The sequence below is a fragment of the Rana temporaria genome, chromosome 8 (assembly GCF_905171775.1).
Source record: "Rana temporaria chromosome 8, aRanTem1.1, whole genome shotgun sequence".
Lineage (NCBI taxonomy): Eukaryota > Metazoa > Chordata > Amphibia > Anura > Ranidae > Rana > Rana temporaria.
The window spans coordinates 49,721,305-49,740,369 of record NC_053496.1 but is presented as its reverse complement, the minus strand read 5'-3'; the positions used below and the strand labels follow the sequence as shown (position 1 = coordinate 49,740,369).

General features: G+C 41.5%; 1 protein-coding gene across 1 annotated transcript in view; it reads right to left on the bottom strand.

Annotated features, from left to right (window-relative positions):
• Window positions 1–19,065, bottom strand: part of LOC120946920 (alpha-2-macroglobulin-like protein 1) — a 174,381-nt gene that overhangs the window by 139,064 nt on the left and 16,252 nt on the right. The window contains exons 5-10 of the mRNA XM_040361744.1: window positions 18,778–18,798; window positions 15,718–15,874; window positions 11,055–11,139; window positions 5,025–5,181; window positions 2,275–2,389; window positions 1,912–2,027 (exon numbers count right to left, since the gene is read on the bottom strand). Coding sequence (XP_040217678.1) covers window positions 1,912–2,027; window positions 2,275–2,389; window positions 5,025–5,181; window positions 11,055–11,139; window positions 15,718–15,874; window positions 18,778–18,798 — 651 coding nt within the window. The remainder of the gene's footprint in view (window positions 1–1,911; window positions 2,028–2,274; window positions 2,390–5,024; window positions 5,182–11,054; window positions 11,140–15,717; window positions 15,875–18,777; window positions 18,799–19,065) is intronic.

Here is a 19,065-nt window from a genome sequence, read left to right as displayed (position 1 = left end):
AATAGGTAGAGGTGTTGTGATGTGTGTGGTGGTTGGGGTGTGCAGAGGGGTGCTTAAAGAAATGGAGACCTGTTTTATGTTGATCCACATAAGCACAAAAACAAAGCAATTCATTACTGCAGGGGTATGCAGCTTCAGTACTTCAACTGTGAAATTGAACTAAGGACTAGTGAGTTGGGCTTTGAAGGCACACGATACAAAAATTGTAGAAAACTAGAAAAATTTATTATAGATATAGAAATATCATAGAAACCGTTATAAATAAAAAATCACAAAGTGAAGTTCAATTGACAACTGGTTTACCACACACGGTTCACATACATTGTATAGTTCTAACATAAAAAGCTTAAGATAAAAAGCATAATTATAAAAAACGTTATATCACAAGTGACCAGATGGTTGTCCAGAGGACTAGGAGGATTTGCTCGACATGTTGCGCGCTTTATGGAATTAGCGCTTCCTCAGGAGCATAGATATTTCATTAAAGGGTATCCCGCGTTGGTGGTAATCAACGAACGGTCTTTTATTGGCCTATCACTGATTGTAATTCACAAGGAAATTTGTTTCAACCAGATAGGAGAGTATAATCATAAAGAAAAAGCAGAACTAAATTGCATGCGGTGGTATGGCAGTTGATTGCTGGTAAGCAACGAACAATGAATCTGATCCAGGTATATGTTCACACACCCAGCTAGTGCATACAGTGTATTAAATCGGACATAGAAAAACAGATGGGTAAATCTGTCTAAATAATCGCCTACCTAACTGACCTTAGTCCATGGGTATGGAAAGGATAATAGGTAAGGGCGTTAAAGTCCTTACTGGCGCTACTCTGTTACCAGGGACACACTCAGCTATACACTGTACTGCAACACTAAGGACTTTAACGCCCTTACCTATTATCCTTTCCATACCCATGGACTAAGGTCAGTTAGGTAGGCGATTATTTAGACAGATTTACCCATCTGTTTTTCTATGTCCGATTTAATACACTGTATGCACTAGCTGGGTGTGTGAACATATACCTGGATCAGATTCATTGTTCGTTGCTTACCAGCAATCAACTGCCATACCACCGCATGCAATTTAGTTCTGCTTTTTCTTTATGATTATACTCTCCTATCTGGTTGAAACAAATTTCCTTGTGAATTACAATCAGTGATAGGCCAATAAAAGACCGTTCGTTGATTACCACCAACGCGGGATACCCTTTAATGAAATATCTATGCTCCTGAGGAAGCGCTAATTCCATAAAGCGCGCAACATGTCGAGCAAATCCTCCTAGTCCTCTGGACAACCATCTGGTCACTTGTGATATAACGTTTTTTATAATTATGCTTTTTATCTTAAGCTTTTTATGTTAGAACTATACAATGTATGTGAACCGTGTGTGGTAAACCAGTTGTCAATTGAACTTCACTTTGTGATTTTTTATTTATAACGGTTTCTATGATATTTATATATCTATAATAAATTTTTCTAGTTTTCTACAATTTTTGTATCGTGTGCCTTCAAAGCCCAACTCACTAGTCCTTAGTTCAATTCTACAATATCGGGGCGGTGGCACATCTAATACCGGTGCATCCGTATCATCACCTTACGCTTGATGCACACCAAATTAGGGTTTTTTTCTTCACTTCAACTGTGAAGTCCAGTGAGGCATGGTAAGACTCATGACCACAAGCATGACTCCCAGAGGTAGATGCATAGGATTTGTTGTTTTACCATAGCGCAAAGGCTAAGCCTGACTAGCCCTGCATTATTCCCTGAAGCAGGGTCTAAAAATGAAATTAAACATATTATAATAATGATTTGCACATTTTCATAATCAATAGTATTTACACATGTGGTAAACCGATTTTACAAGATAACAACTCTGTATTTCTTCCTTAATTTTCATTTGCTCTATACCTTGCCACTGAATGGAACTCCTCTTTGGAATAACAGTCCAGTATGCTCAAATTTAATTTTCTTATCGCTTCTACTAGTACTGAGTTGGAGCTCAGCTGATGCTTCCTCCTTGTGGCCTGGAAGACAGAGATTTGCTGTTATATTCTCGGCTAGTGCATTTTTAAGTTAAAGCCCCATACACACTATCAGTTTTCCTGATGGTTTTCTCTTCAGGTTTACCAAAACCATCTAATATGAGATCAAACCTTAAGCGTTTCAATTTGAATGCAATCAGGCAGGTCCTTGTACTACATGGTTTTGAGAAAACCAGCAGGAAAACTGATAGTGTGTATGGGGCTTAATAGTTATTTTCTAAATTCTTACCTGTGCCATCCTCTGTCAGTGTAGCTACAATCTGTAAGTGCCTGGTTTGATCATCATCTGAGAAATTGAAAGCATGAAGGTCGATCTCCCTGGATAGACACCCCTTACTGTCAGTCTAAAGGAAAGGACATGCTGAAAGTGTCAATAGTGTATAAAGTATAGACAAATGCATTTGAAAAAGATAAGGTGCAACATTTCAGAGAGAAATGGAGGAACAATTTAGGAGAAAGGAAGAGGAAACAAGCTTACAAACTTTTTCATATAGATATAAACTTCATACTGTATTCATTCACTATTACAAATAAAAAAAAAGGCTAAATCCTTTTAGATATCATAGGCCAAGCTTAAAGTGGAGGTTCACCGGAAAACTTAGGGCCAGATCCACATATAATTGGATAGGCGCAGCGTATCAGAGATACGCTTCACCGCCGTATCTTACCTGGCTTTAAGTCAAATCCAGGAAGATTTTGCGCCGTAAGTTACGGCGGCGTAGTGTATTTCTGGCGGCGGAATTCAAGTCGGCGGGTAGGGGGCATGATTCATTTAAATGAAGCGCGTCCCCGCGCCGATTGAACTGCGCATGCTCCGTTTCAAAATTTCCCGCCGTGCTTTGCGCGAAATGACGTCGCAACGACCTCATTTTTTGAACTTAGACGTGACTTACGTAGATCCCTATTCACGGACGACTTACGCAAAAAAAAAAAAATTTCGACGCGGGAACGACGGCCATACTTTAACATGGCAAGTCTATCTATACGCCGCATAATAGCAGCTTTAACTATATGCCGGAAAAAGCTGACTAGAGACGACGTAAGAGAAAGCGACGGCCGCGTGTACGTTCGTGGATCGTCGGAAAAAGGTAATTTGCATACCCGACGCGGAAAACAACGCAAACTCCACCCAGCGGGCGTCGGAGTATTGCACCTACGATCCGAAGGCGTACGAAGCCGTACGCCTGTCGGATCGAACCCAGAAGCCGTCGTATCTTGGTTTGAGGATTCAAACTAAAGATACGATGCGGGTAATTTGAAAGTAAGCCGGCGTATCAGTAGATACGCCTGCGTCCTCGCTATGTGGATCTGGCCCTTAATTTTTAACATTAGATTGATGCTCATTTTGTCAAGGGGAATCGGGTGTTTTTTTTTTAAATCGATGCAGTACTTACCGTTTTAGAGAGCGATCTTCTCCGCCGCTTCCGGGTATGGGCTGCGGGACTGGGCGTTCCTATTTGATTGACAGGCTTCCGACGGTCGCATACATCGCGTCACGAGTAGCCGAAAGAAGCCGAACGTCGGTGCGGCTCTATACGGCGCCTGCGCACCGACGTTCGGCTACTTTCGGAAAATCGTGACGCGATGTATGCGACCGTCGGAAGCCTGTCAATCAAATAGGAACGCCCAGTCCCGAAGACCATACCCGGAAGCGGCGGGGAAGATCTATCTCTAAAACGGTAAGTACTGCTTCGATTTAAAAAAAAACACCCGATTCCCCTTGACAAAATGAGCATCAATCTAATGTTAAAAAAAAATTTCGGGTGAACTCCTGCTTTAACATTTCAGTCAAGCCTCAATTGTCACATACCTAAGGTCTCTTTATATGCATATGAAGAACCCATAGGTATAGTGCAGGTAATTCAGCATGCTTGTTTTTGTGCACTCTCAAGGGGATATTCCACAGTAATATATACAAGGATTCTTCAAAAAGATTTCGCACTTTTTTTTTATACGTTTTGCAGCTATATTCACCACAGCTTGACAACTCTAAAGCCCTGTACACACGGCCAGGATTCTCGTCAGGAAAAAAAAAACGTTTTTCCTGACGAGATTCCTGGCAAGATTTTCTTGCCCACCGAGTGTACACACGTACGATTCAAAAGAACCGCTATTCTTTTGAATGGCACTAACGCGGTGACGTCATTGACTACGACGAGCATGCGTTTGTCACATTCAATGCCATTGCCACCATCTTGCTTCACCCTACCTATGCCTTGGAAGCTACCGCACATGCGTCAAAGTCATTTTGAGCATGTGCGGGTTTCCATGGAGGCAGGTAAGTATACACACGCTCGGGTTTCTCGGCAGGTTTCTTGGCAGGAGAACACGACGAGAAAATAGAGAGCAGGTTCTCTATTTTTCTCATCTAGATTCTGGGCAGTTTTCTCGACGAGAAACCTCAAAGCCTCGTACACACGCATGGTTTACTTGGCAAGAAAGCTCTGCCAGCAGTTTCTTGCTGTTTCTGTCCAAGAAAACCGTGCGTGTGTACGAGGCTTTATACTAATATAGAAAATAATTGAATCCGGATGGCTGCACTTTATTGGTTAAAAACCATAAAGCAAAAGATGCAATTAACAGCTGACATGTTTCACACCGTAACTACTGGTGCTCTAGCTGGCTCTATAGTCAATAGACAGGAATTTATATAACTCTTATACTAAACTGCACGGCACATGACACTCAACAAAATTACTACTCTTCCCACCCTCACTGTTTCCATCAAAAATATAAAAGTGCAGAAACTTTTTGAAGTCCCCGAACAATTATTTAAGGCTGGTAACAGTGGTAATTCAACTAAAAAGCCAACCTTGGGCTTTAGTAGCTATGCCAAAAGTGGAGGGAAATATCCGAGCTTGGATCACAGACGGAAATAAATACTTTGACTGAGAACCACATCTTGCTTCCCTCCTCCCAAAACAAGAAGTTTTCATTTAAGGAGCATTTTTTTGTAATTGTAGGAGAAAAGCCACTTACCTTAGCGTGTGTTATTTTTATACATTTTTCTGAATCGTACTCATCATCATCATCATCCATTACACCGCAGCATCCGTATAATGAACGACACACAATACGAGTTTTTGGACAGATTTCAATGTCTAGGTTACCTTGTACTGACTTTCCGTAGGTGTAACTGGAAATTGAAGATGAGAAATAGGCTGTTTATGTACTATTTACATAAATAAATCTGCTATGTCTAACTCAGTTGTCTTCAAACTCCGCCCCGGGGGCCGGATGTGGCCTTTTTCCGGCCCTTGGGGCACTATTCCTCCCTCTGATACAAAACACTGTTCTGCCAACTAACATCAACACTGGGGCACCATTCCTCCCACTGGCAGCAACAATGGGGAACTATTACACCCAATGATACCAACAATAGGGCATTATTTCTACCGCTAGTACCACATATGGCATGTTTATTTCCACTGGAAAAAAATCCACTCCAGCTGGCGACAGTGCAGCCCCTCTAAAGTGCGAAGGACAATAAGCTGGCCCTTTGATTAGAAAGTTTGGAGACCCCTGGTCTAACTAATGCAGAAATGAAAAGCCCAAAAGAAAAATGGTGACTGAAATTGCTGTCCTCCTAATGATATGCTAGTTGCCCTGCTGTATCTAATTTTTTTAGTGATTGTTAGAAAAGTGTCAGAATTCCCTGACTACATTTTCCATGGAGTTAATGCAGAAATAACTGAAGCCAGTGTTTCCTAAACTGTCACACTAAAAATCTAAACAACCACTATTTTATTGTCTAGGATGTCTGCTATTCGAAAAGATATAATGTTTGGGGATTTTATGTAATCTCCAGGCCTAAAAAAATTTTTTTAACTGGTGTTCATTAGGAAAGTAGTGGAAATTGTCACCCAGTAAATCTTTTTACAGCGAATATTAGCTGAAGTCTGGGGTTTTGGTGACTCCCATTGTAGAGTGCTGGCATGTACCAGGTTGCAGTGATGGGGAGTTTAAATAAATGTGTTTCAGTTTGAGGGAAATCTAGAGTGGCAGGGTAGCATAAGAAATAAATGGAAAGGAACAGAAAGTGGTGTAAGCGAAGTACCTAGAGTGTAGAAGGGTCAAAGATGGGGATACAGTATATATACTGTAGGATTAAGTTCAGATAGGGCCCAGTAAAAGAAAAAAGGGTGGAGTAATTTTAGGGGGGAGGTATATGACTAAACTTGGAGGTACTACAGGAGAAGAAGGGAGCTGGACAAGTGCTCCACTGTGCTCATGGAATTAGAGAGAGGAGAGTCAATCTGGAAGTGGCTGCAATTCCAGGAGAAAAGATACTATTGTGGTTAGAAATGGGGGTCTCAAGTATTCCTAATCCAGTCTGATCATCTTGTGCATCTACCCTGCTTCTAAACCATGCACCAGAAGACATGGGGGCAGATTCACGTACAGCCGCGGAAAATTGTACGGGCGTAACGTATCTGATTTACGTTACGCCCCTCCGCAACTTACACGGGCAAGTGATGTATTTTCAAAGCACTTGCTCCGTAAGTTGTTGCGGCGGCGTAGCGTAAATCACCCGGCGGAATTCAAATTCAGCGGGTAGGGGGCGTGTATCATTTAAATCAAGCGTGTCCCCGCGCCAAACGAACTGCGCATGCGCCGTCCGTAAAATATCCCAGTGTGCATTGCTCCAAATGACGTCGCAAGGACGACTTACGCAAACGACATAACTTTTTAAAATTTTGACACGGGAACGACGGCCATACCTAACATTGGCTGCGCCTCATATAGCAGGGGCAATTTTACGCCGGGAAAAGCATAACGTAAACGTCGTAACTTTACTGCGTCGGCCACGCGTACGTTCGGGAATTCGCGTATCTAGCTAATTTTTGCATACTCGACGCGGAATTCGACGGAAGTGCCACCTAGCAGTCAAAAAAAAATGCAGTTAAGATCCGACGGCGTAAGAGACTTACGCCTGTCGGATCTAATGGATATCTATGCGTAACTGATTCTAAGAATCAGGCGCATAGATACGACGGCTCGGATTCGGCCATGTACGCCGTCGTAAGTCCTCTGAGAATCCGGGCCATGATCTGTAAGCGTCAGTAGTCTTCTAGTACATCCAGCATGCTCATGTTTGAGTAAATTTATCTAAGTGGCCATGACATATGGATGAAATATTCCATGGCCGGGATTCACAGACACTGGTGCATATTTATGCCGCCGTATCGTATCTCCTTTACACTACGCCGACGCAGCGCAGAGAGGCAAGCACTGAATTCACAAAGCCAGTGCTTCCAAATCTGCGCTGAGATTCCAAGGCGTAAGTGGAAGTGGGCATGAGCCATGCTAATGAGGTGTGACCCCATGCAAATGATGGGCCGAGCGCCAGACAGATACGTATCGCCAACTGCGCATGCGCTGTCCCATGGGCGCATCTTAGTGCGCTTGCTCACAATCACGTCGGAACAACTGACTAACATACGCCGGATCATTGGCTATGGCGTGAACGTAACCTACACCTAGTCATATTCACGTCCAACCTAAACTACGTAAAATACGTCGGCTTGAGTTCCCTGGTACAGCCCTTTGCATGGATGCTGCTGAGTTACACCTCCTTTATGGGGCATAACTTTACGCCGGACGTATGACTTTACCCGCACTGCGTCGGACGGACGTACGTTCGTGAATCGGCGTATCTCCCTCATTTTCATATGTGCATAGAAAATCCATGGGAGCGGCAAATGCGCCCAGCGTAAATATGCGCCTACCATACGCCGGCAAGTTACGTCGGTCGGATGAAGCCTATTTTTAGGCGTGTCTCAGTTTGTGGGCACGGCTCACAGATACGACGGCGCATATTTACACTTAGGCGGCGTATCTCGAGATACAACGGCGCAAGTGCTTTGTGAATCCGGGCCCATGTCTGCAATTTTGTTTTACCCGATGAACCATTTTTTATAGGGTTGGGGATCAGTGTGACTGCCAGTAAATGGGAATGGACTGCCTGGGAGCATTTATCATGCACATAGTGCAGAGGAGTAATGTAGGAGGTATAGGACTGGTGTGAAATTTAGAGTTGCCCAACACAGAGGTAGTAATGTGAAGCACTGTCATCCACAAAGGTGTCCCTGGCCAATGTTATTCTGTCCCAAAATGAATATTTTCAGAAAAATGTATGAGCTTGGGGTTGGGGATAGGACCATTGCTTTTTGAGGAAATTTAATGGCATCCCTGGTTTGAAATCCAGTTTCATGCACAGGGGAGAGACGTGGCCTGGTGAGTACAACAGAAATTCACAGGATTTACAAGCTGCATAAAACCTTGTTAGTTAGTGTACCATCTATGTGTCAATGGGTAAGGTTTATCTTGCCGATAAGTTTATAGGCCAGCCACAGTTTGGAATACAGCACTTTCCAGTTCCACCTAATCCTGTGCACAGTGGAAGTTGCATTGCTTTATTTGCTGATATGCCCAGAAGTATTTTTTTTAAGTCTGAGAGGCCAATACCTCCCCTTTTATTTGGGTACAGATAGGTATGTAAGGCTAATTCTGGGAGTGGCATTATTCCAGAAAAACACCTGGATAGTCCTTTGTAGTGAGGTAAAAAAAAAAACTTAGGTAAAAGTAATGGAAGAGTCCAAAAAACTTAGATACCTTAGTGGGACATTCATCTTCAGTACCATTGCTCTGATGAATCAGAACTGCTGTAATTTTGTCCAGTTGGTCATTGTATTTTTTTTACACCTGGTGCTCAATTTCAGATATTCCTTTTCCAACAGGGGTGTATTAAAAATGCAGAGCTATTCATCCTGTGAAATTGCATTTTCATGCGTTCTGTGTGAATGGGGCAAAAATTTTTGTTGGAAGGCTATCCATGTACACAGAATACAATGAATCTGGAAAATGCTGCATTGTGGCCATTAGATGGAGCTGATAATCATAAACAAGTCACTCTACTCTGTAATAACAAAAAAAAATCTGACCCGGAGAGAAAAAAGCCTAATAACATTCATTTTTGCCTCCGATCATACAGAACAAATGTAAATGCAGTTTCACAGAATAAGTAGCTCTGTGAATTTCTTATAAAGACATCCTTAACAGTTACAGTAACAGGGATTTTACCAGACGAGAAGAAAAATCTCCAACAACATTACAAACAAAAAAACTTGGCAGAGTCGGGGAGTAGGAGGAGTCTCCAACAAGGTTGACATATGGGCCTTGGAATGATGCAAATAGAGATTGTGATGCAGAGGCACCAGTAGGGCATGGACACTTGCAGATGTTTTCAACCATGGCTGTACATTACTGGGGCTGTCAGATAGTGGTGATTTCTGGCCAATGATGTTCCATGTATGTATGACTTATTAGTACTTTGGGGGGGGGGGTAGAGGTAGAAAAGTCAAGGTGCACAAAAGTGCATTTATGCTATAGGAAACCCAATTTCTCTGCGCATGTGAGCCTGTCAGCCTTTGGTTTGCATGCTGAATCAGAAATACTTTTTTTTAAATATTGTTAAGTCCTGCCTATTTTACTCGGTCTAGATCAGCAAAGGAAGGCTGAATAGAAATCGTACTTTCTTTCTGCAATCACAATTCCCAATCATCATTTTGTGAGTGCATGCAACCTACAGCCGTGGCCAAAAGTTTTGAGAATGACCCAAAAATGTATTTTCACAAAGTCTGCTGCCTCGGTTTTTTATGATGGCAATTTGCATATATTCCAGAATGTTATAAAGTGTGATCAGATGAATTGCAATTAATTGCCCTCTGATTTTTCCTGTATTGATGTGTATTGTAACTGTACTGTCTGCCCTGATGCTGTAAAGTGCTGTGCAAACTGTTTGCACTATATAAATCTTGTATAATTACAATGATAATAATAATAATTGTAAACCCCCTCTTTGCCATAAAAATTAACTTAATCCCATAAAAAAATAAAAACATTTCCACTGCATTTGTGAAGAAGACTTCAGGGCACCCAAGAAAGTCCAGCAAGCGCCAGGACCGTTGCCTGAAGTTGATTCAGCTGTGGGATCGGGGCACCATCAGTGCAGAGCTTGCTTAGGAATGGCAGCAGGCAGGTGTGAGGGCATCGGCACACAGTGAGGAGAAGACTTTTGGAGGATGACCTGATGTCAAGAAGGGCAGCAAAAAAGCCACTGTTCAATAAAAACATCAGTGACTAACTGATATACTGTAAAAAGTACAGGGATTGGATTTCTGACAAATGGGGTTACGCAATTTTCTCTGATGAATTCTCTTTCCAATTGTTTGGGGCATCTGCAAAAAAAACCTTGTCTGGAGAAGAAAAAGTGAGTGCTATCATCAGTCCTGTGTCATGTCAGCAGTAAAGCATCCTGAGACCATTCATGTGGGGATGCTTCTGCCTCACTCACAATTTTGCCTAAAAACACAGCCATGAATAAAGAATGGTACAAAAACATCCTCTGAGATCAACTTCTCTCAACCATCAAAGAACAGTTTGGTGATGAACAATGTCTTTTCCAGCATGATGGCGCACCTTGCCATGAGGCAGAAGTGATAACTAAGTGGCTCGGGGAACAAAACATCAACATTTTGGGTCCATGGCCAGGAAACTCCCCAGACCTTAATCCCATTGAGAACTTGTTGTCAATCCTCAAGAGGTGGGTAAACAAAAAAAAAACACAAACTGGAAAACTCCAAGCATTGATTATGCAAGAATGGGTTGCCATCAGAAGTTGATTGACAGCATGTTAGAATGAATTGCAGAGGTCTTGAAAAAGAAGGGCCAACACTGCAAATATTGACTCTGCATAACCTTAATGTAATTGTCAATAAAGCCTTTGACACTTAGGAAATGATTGTAATTATACTTTAGTATACCATAGTAACATCTGACAAAAAGATATAAAAACACTGAAGTAGTAGACTTTGTAAAATTGTATATTTGTCACGGCTGTACTTTATTGGATGCAGGTCTGGATTGCTAGCTGCCAGAAATAGGACTATAAGTGCAGCATGGGCCTTGGGCTTCAGGGATAAAAAACAGTGCTGCCATTGATCTTACCTGCCACAAATGTCCAGATGAAAGGATTTTGCTGTAGAAGCCACAGTGGTTGGCAAGTTGATGTGTACCTCAAACCTCTTCAGAACTGAAAAAAAATAAAACAATATAAAGTACACGTAGGAAAAGAAAACATGTTTTATTCAAATTCAACTTTACACAAAGAGGAACTATGCTGTTATCGCTAGTGTTAGTCACATTTACATTCAGCATTCAAAGTTGTCCTGAGGAATCTGCTTGGACAAGAGCTGAAACAACTTCAGAACAAGTTCCTTGTAGAACAATCCTAGTTCAGTGTGACTTACTACTAGCTAAAGCACGACCTGAAGGAATAAAAAACGTTAGCTCCTAGGCTAATGCAGTGTTGGACAGAACTGGCACCAGACACAATTCAGAGGGAAACTTACTGTAACTGTAATGGGTGGTCACACTTGCCACCGAAGAGCTATTAGGAAATGTAAGATGTGGGAGGGGGCACGTATTTAATTTTCCATCTCTATCTTCCTCATCATCAGGGAAGGCTTGCCCATAGCACAAATTACATTTCCAGGCGCACACATATGCATATGTGCATTAACAGGCCAGCAACAGGCCAGGCACATGTGCACAGACGTGGGCATAGGTGTGTACCTGTCACTATATAAACAAGGCTGCAGTATTGGCTCATCACTGTTTGGTCTTACAGCTTTTGTGTGATTTGTTCCTGCTGCCTGTGTTTGACCTCTGATCCTGATTTCTGACCTGGCTTGCTCCTGACCATGCATGTCTGCTATCTGCCCTGCCCTCGGCTTGCCCCCGGATTCTGCTTCTGCCTCCTGTTCATGCCCGATCTTCTTCATCATTGTTGATACTGGCTTGTGACCCGACTTTCCCGCTGCCTGCTGTTTATGCTTAAATTGCCCAACTGTTATCGACCCAGTTTGTCTGACCCTGCATCCCGCTCATCCAGACTGCTACAGCTCCAGCAAGTTCACATATGGCTCCAACTCCCTGTTACACATCCACAGTCTCCCGCCAGCCAAAGCGTTGTGCCAGCTCATCGGCCACCAGCCTGTTTGGCTGCCACATCTACCTGCTGACTACTGCTACCCACACAGACTATTAGACTGATCTCAGGTACTCATACCCCACCATGCTCCCTTAGCTGCTGTCTCATTACCAGTAGGGATGAGCCGAACACCCCCCCTGTTCGGGTTGGCACCGGAACGTTCGAACAGACCAAACGTTCGCGCAAACATTTAGAACCCCATTGACGTCTATGGGACTCGAACATTCGAATTTAAAAGTGCTAATTTTAAAGCCTAATATGCAAGGTATTGTTGTAAAACGTCTTTGAGGACCCGGGTATTGCCCCAGGGAACATGTATTAATGGAAAAAAGTTTTAAAAACGGTCGTTTTTTCAGGAGCAGTGATTTTAATGATGCTTAAATAAAAAAAATAAAAAAAATGAAAAATGTATTTATATATTGTACCTGCTGGGTGTCTATAGTATGCCTGTGAAAACATCTTTGAGAACCCGGGTCTTGCCCCAGGGAACATGTATCAATGGAAAAAAAGTTTTAAAAACGGTTGTTTTTTCCGGAGTCCTGAAAAAAACGTCAGTTTTTAAAACTTATTTTCCATTGATACATGTTCCCTGGGGCAAGACCCAGGTTCTCAAAGATGTTTTCACAGGCATACTATAGACACCCAGGAGGTATAATATTTAGAGTGATTTTTTATTTATTTTTATTTTTTCATTTAAGCATCATTAAAATCTCTGCTCCTGAATCTTTAGGTGCAAACTACAGAGCACACGGCCAGTACACAACAAGTAGCTTTAGGTGCAAACTACAGAGCACACGGCCAGTACACACCAAGTAGCTTTAGGTGCAAACTACAGAGGACACAGGCAATAATCTACGTAAGAATACTGCAGCTAGCACAATCACCTGCCTGCCAGTAAATTAGGAAGAACTGATCTAGCTAAACTATACAGTGTATAAATATATGTACAACACCTGGGATGTATATATATTCTCTACACACTGTAACATTAACTGACTAGCCTGCCTGCCTGCTCGCTCTATCTACCTGCAAAAAATGACACTCTCTCTGTCCTCTCAACCACTGCAACACACTACACAAGGCCGACCTGCAGGCGGCCTTTTATAGTGTGGGGCGTGTACTAAACCCCCTGAGCCATAATTGGCCAAAGCCACCCTGGCTTTGGCCAATTATGGCTCTCCGTTTTTTTGCAATCTGTGATTGGCCAAGCATGCGGGTCATAGTGCATGCTTGGCCAATCCTCAGCCAGCGATGCCGCAGTGAATTATGGTCTGTGAAACGCAACTCGAATTTGGCGCGAACGACCTGTTTTGTTCGTATTTCGACAAACGATCGAACATACGATGTTCGAGTTGAACATGAGTTTGACTCGAATACGAAGCTCATCCCTAATTACCAGTGACCCCCGAGCCGAAGCTGTACGAGAGGCCTTCCTCTTCAGGCTGGGCTCACTACCAAGTATGTGATACTCATCCTACAACAGGTCTCATTTTAAATAAAAGAAACTGGAGTGAAGCTAATTGGGGGGTTAATTCCTTAGCCTTGATGAAACTGCTAAATAGGCTGATAAATTCATTGGAACTGTGTTACCTGCCAAAGAGTTTGTAGCTGTAAAGTGGAATTATGGGAGATTCTCACAACTCCATTGCTATTATATGATTTTTCTTTTTGATCAATCATGGTGGCAAGTCTGTTTTTTTTTACTCCTGCTTGCATGGAGGTGGTCAAGTAAGGGGTCCAAAATGACCCCTCACCAGTATTCTATAGCAGCAGCCAGTGTATGACAACCCAGTCATGTTCTTCATTGATTTGTAATTGCAATCTTCATTTATAAATTAATGTAATGCATAAATTGTAAAAAAAAAAAAAAAAACCTCTGTTAACCCTAATTCGCTTTTATTAAAGTTTATATCAGGGCAAGAACTATTTTTTTTAGCTTCAAGATAGAGAGGGAAAGGATTAGAACTCCTCTAAGGTTTTTACTGTTATTAGGGACCCAATTCATTACCCTCACTTTCTGTTCTGCTGACAAGTTTCATGGTACTGAAAGTGAGAAAAAATCTGCAACAAGGACACAGAAGGAAATTACATTTGTCAAAGGTTCTAGCATTACATTTTTATTTCAAACTGTGTTGCCGTTTGTATGGCAAATAAAAACCTGATAGGGGTTATACCCTACTGTACGCTATCCAAATATAGGAAAAAAAATTGAATGTACATACAAACTGCAAATTGAAAATTGCATTTTGAATTAGTTACTGTAACGGGAGGGCCGTGGGACCCAGAAGCTCTTAGAAAGCATGAGCCAGAAAATAATAGACAGTCAGAATATATATTGGACTAACTAAGATGGGACTATTATGTAATTATTATCCACAATATATTTCAGGATATCTGTGAGAACTGGTTGCTGTTTGTTGATTCTGAACTCAACAGGTTAATTGAAAAAGTGACTCATTCATAATGTGGGGACACATACTGTTAGGTGTTAATGTCATCAACTCAAGCCATCTGTCTGTCTGGTGTGATGTAAATTAATCTAGGATGGCTTGTGCTAATTGACCCTGTATTGTGTGAAGGTCTATTGATGATAAATGTGTATTGCGAGTTAGCAGACAGCCTGAAGGTCAGGTGTCTGAATTATCAGTTGTAGTTAATTAGCTCATGTAAATTATGTCAGAGCCAGAGTCAGAATGTCTGACTAAAAGATGTGTATTGAGGGAGCTTGTTAAGAATCATTGTATGATGTTGTGGGTGGAGTTGGGTCATTGTTCATTTGGACTGCAGTATCCTAACTGTATATAAGAGCCTGATTTTCTCAATAAAGGGTCTATTCGTGTGGAACCTCAAACAGAGCTGTGTGTCTTGTTATTGGGGTTCGTTTACCTGACTGTGGAGTGTCAATAGCTGTCTTGGGTTCGGGAATGGAATATCTTAACTGGCTTTAACCCCTGTCCCATTTGGGGTTCCATTACAGTTACCTCAGGCCCCAGTTGTAAGAACAAATACATAATGTTGATGAAATCCTGGCTCTCTTTCATCATGCTCATTATGATTAAATCACATTACTTAATTCATATTGCCACCCTTTTTATTTCAGTTATCCATCGGTCCAAAAGTTGTAACTTACCAAAGTCATTGAACAGTGGCCATCAATCCTTCAATTAAGGAAAGTGGAAAAAATAGTAATGGACACATAGGGTTATCTTAATGTTATTGGCATCTTAAATTATTGATGTTGATGTAAATGATCTGGTTCCCCTAGCAGGCAGCTTCTAAGCCACACCACTGCCAAGAGGTCCAGATAAGACGTTATTCCAATAAAAGTAAGGGAGACAATCCAAAAACTAGCCAGCACATTTCAGGGGGTCCAAGAGCACCCCATCACACAGAAGCTCACAGTGTGCAGTGAAATCAGAGTAAGTAACTTCAGTACAGGAGAGTAGCCTGTACAACTAAGCAAGACTAATGGTAAGGTTGGAATTCAACTTTAATGAACAATATGATTTATTTTGCATGTTAGATCTAACAAAGTAATTTTGTGGAACTACTTAGTTTGGATCGTTTGTAGTACTGTATTTATTCTTTACCTGTATGTCACAGATTACCATAACTCACCATAGTCAGCCACAGTAAAGGCTTTCTCGCATTTATTAGGTATAGAAAATTTGTAGTTTCCAAGACTTAAATCGTTTGCCAAATGGTAAGTCAAATCAGCAAACCCATGATCAGTAGCCACATTCAACCACTGTCCAATGTGGTGTCCATTGGGATCCTGTAAAAAAAGACAAATTCTTAAACTGTAAAAATGGCTTAGCAGGGATGAACATTCTCTTCAGTGTTTTTTAGGGTAAGCATATATAAGAAATTAGCTTAATAGTAATAATCTTATCATTATATGTTAAAGTTTTAGAAGCCCTGTTATGCTTTCAGTATTAAATATAAACGTGAGCGGCCATATTTGCTCATAAAATGTGCAGGCTGTAGGTGCTTGGTTAGCAGTGCTGCAGAATGGTTGTGCTTTTATGTTTTTGTTAAAATGCATTTTTTTTGCAAACAATGGAGTCACTTTTTTATAGTTTATTACTGTCCCGATCTGAAGAGGACAGTCTGTTTTAAACTACTGTTCAGTTCTTACATCTAGAAACGAAGCATACAGTTATTGGGTAGCCATTCTGTGGAAATATCAGCCTACTGCTGTACAGCCGGATAATAATCTGTGCATTTCTCTGTGTTTTTGGTTTAGCCGTTAAAAGAGAAGCAGTCTTGGATAGATAGTGGTTTGAAACAGATGAAGGACAGTAGAAAAAGACCAAGGGGTCCATTGAGTCTGCCTCATTTTTATTTTCTACTTTTTTGTCTTTCTGTTATTGTAAGTTTGCACTAGACTACATGGCAGCAGAGGCCAAGACAAGCAAAAGAGTGATTGCATAGCAACTCATATACACAAAGTGGCTGATATCTAAAGTGGCTGTTAAGTTATATATATAAAACACTGACATCCCCTCTGCTTTATGGAGATATAAAGCAAAGTACCGGTATGTCAGTTCTTTCTTAATTATAATCCTAAATGCCTCTTGCACAGTATTTAGGATTATTATAAAAAAAATTATTTATTATTATAATTTTAAAAAAAAATGGGAACACTGTGCTTTATATCTTCATAAATCAGAGGGGGTGCCGGTGTTTTATATACATTACTTTACAGGAATAACGGCAAGAGGGGAGGAGAGGGGAGGAGATTGGCTCGCATTACACAGACTACTGAGCTGACAGGCAGGGAAGGAGGGGAAGAGGGAAAGACTGACCACACAGCATGATGATGGAGGGACATTAACTGACCACAGTATCATCAGCAGCCATGGTTACCATGGTCAGTACGCAATCAACAGATGACTACAGTCATTATTTTGGGGTTGAAAAGGCCATAGCAGCCATTTAATAAACAATACAATAAAACTCTAATATCAAAAATACATCTATTATTTTTTTAAATATTTGAACATCAATGGCCACAACATGAGTACAGTAACCAACCTCAAAATCTAGCATCTTTGAAGGCAATTTGTGTTCGACCGACTGGCTGTATCTACCCCTGAAATAGACTTCAAGCCCCCCAGCCGCAAATACACTGACTCAAGGACAATTTACTATTAAGATACCCTTGATACAGCCAAATGACTCTTAATCCATTACTACCTTAAATTTACTAGGGTAGGTACACCCATACCTGAGATGGGCCCAACCCCTCATTCTCCAAACTTTTAAACCGTCACTGCCTGCCAACTGCTACAACACATACCATGTAAAACAGACAATCCCTCAAACCCAAAATCACATAGTAGCGCCACAAAGCAATCCCCCCTTTAGCTAAACTTCCCGAGGGACAAGAATGAAAGTGAAGGCAAATGGCTGAAAGTAAAAACTGAGAACCAAGAGCAAAAACTTTTTATGGGAGATAGGGCAGAAGAAGCTTATTCTACACTGTACCAGCTCCGACTGACTCTGAGAAACAGGCACCACCCAACTATTCCACCAAAGCTCCACCCTTTTATCCTGAATTTAGATGGGATACTTTAACTTTTAAACAAAAGCAAATTTTTAAACCCATTACTCTAGCCTGTCCTGCCAACCCAGTCACATCAGGCCTTCCGCCTATGCTGCCCACCTAGCTCCAGGCTTTATTCTGTGTCCCAGCAAAAGGAGTTCCCTAACCAACTTTTATTCACCTTTCCTACAATCCCTCACCATTCCCTACTTCTTTAAAGCTGGCATCGAAGTCACTGTTAGTGATCTGGGGGAGGAAGTATGTCCTTCCCCCAGGCATTTGACCGTGCTCAGCCTAAATATTGGTTGCTAGGACTGGGCGCTGCCATTTTCTCCCTTAAACCTAGATGTGCTGGCTATATTCAACATCTAAAGAGATGCAAAAAGGCTGCGAGGGAGCACAGGTAAAGTAAGCATAAGGAGGCCCGGGGGAGCACCTTCCAGAGTTGATGTCACTTTGCACTAAAATGTAAGACTCTAGCGCCAAGTGTCATCCTCCAAAAAACTAAATAAAGCTAAAAAGGAAGTAAATATTTTTTTTAAAACAAAAACTTGTACAATTATAACAGGTCAATTGTACCTGATTCTTTAAAGCACCATGGCTAGCTAGCATGTTTTAAGCCCCTTTCACATCAGAGGACCACATAGGTCCATCTGTCCGTTTTTCAGGTGGACCCGATCGGACCACCCATTGTTCTCTATGGGGCAGCGGACATGTGTTACCCGGCGGCATCCGATCCACTAAATACAGACGGATGGGGATCCATTCCCCATCTGTCTGGTGGATCGGATGTAAACAGACAGGCAGTCTGTTTCCATCCAACGAAACCAAAGAGAACAGCTAGCTGTGTCCATGTCTGCTCTGCATAGTGGAGCGGACATGGACCTGTCCTCCGCCTGCTCAGCAGGGATCACCACTGAGCAGGCGGATTTGCTTGGATGGATTCTGCTCCATCTGAAAGGGGCATTACAGTGTCACCTGCTAATGTAAATGACATATTAACACCATTTCTGTATTTGACTACAGTTCATTAGATAATAGGGCTGTACCCCATTTGACGACACAACAAGAAAAACATTCGTTGCAAGATACAAATAATAATTTTGTAACATATTTTTAAAAGTACTTACCATCAGCAAGACTTTTTCATACTAAAATACAAAAGTGAAAAAAAATTAAATATACTACAAGCAATAAAAACAAAAACAAAAAAGGCATTAGCTACATCGCTCCATATAACCACCTAATCTTATGGGTTGTACTACCTACAATAAAAAACTCCTTCCTCCCCAGAACACAATTAAAAATGACAATTGTCATAAGATCTCCTGCGATATAAAATGCCATGAAAATACTGCTACTCAAACTCCATGTATATGATCCCAGGCATTGATACAAAGCAAAAACAAATAAATCCC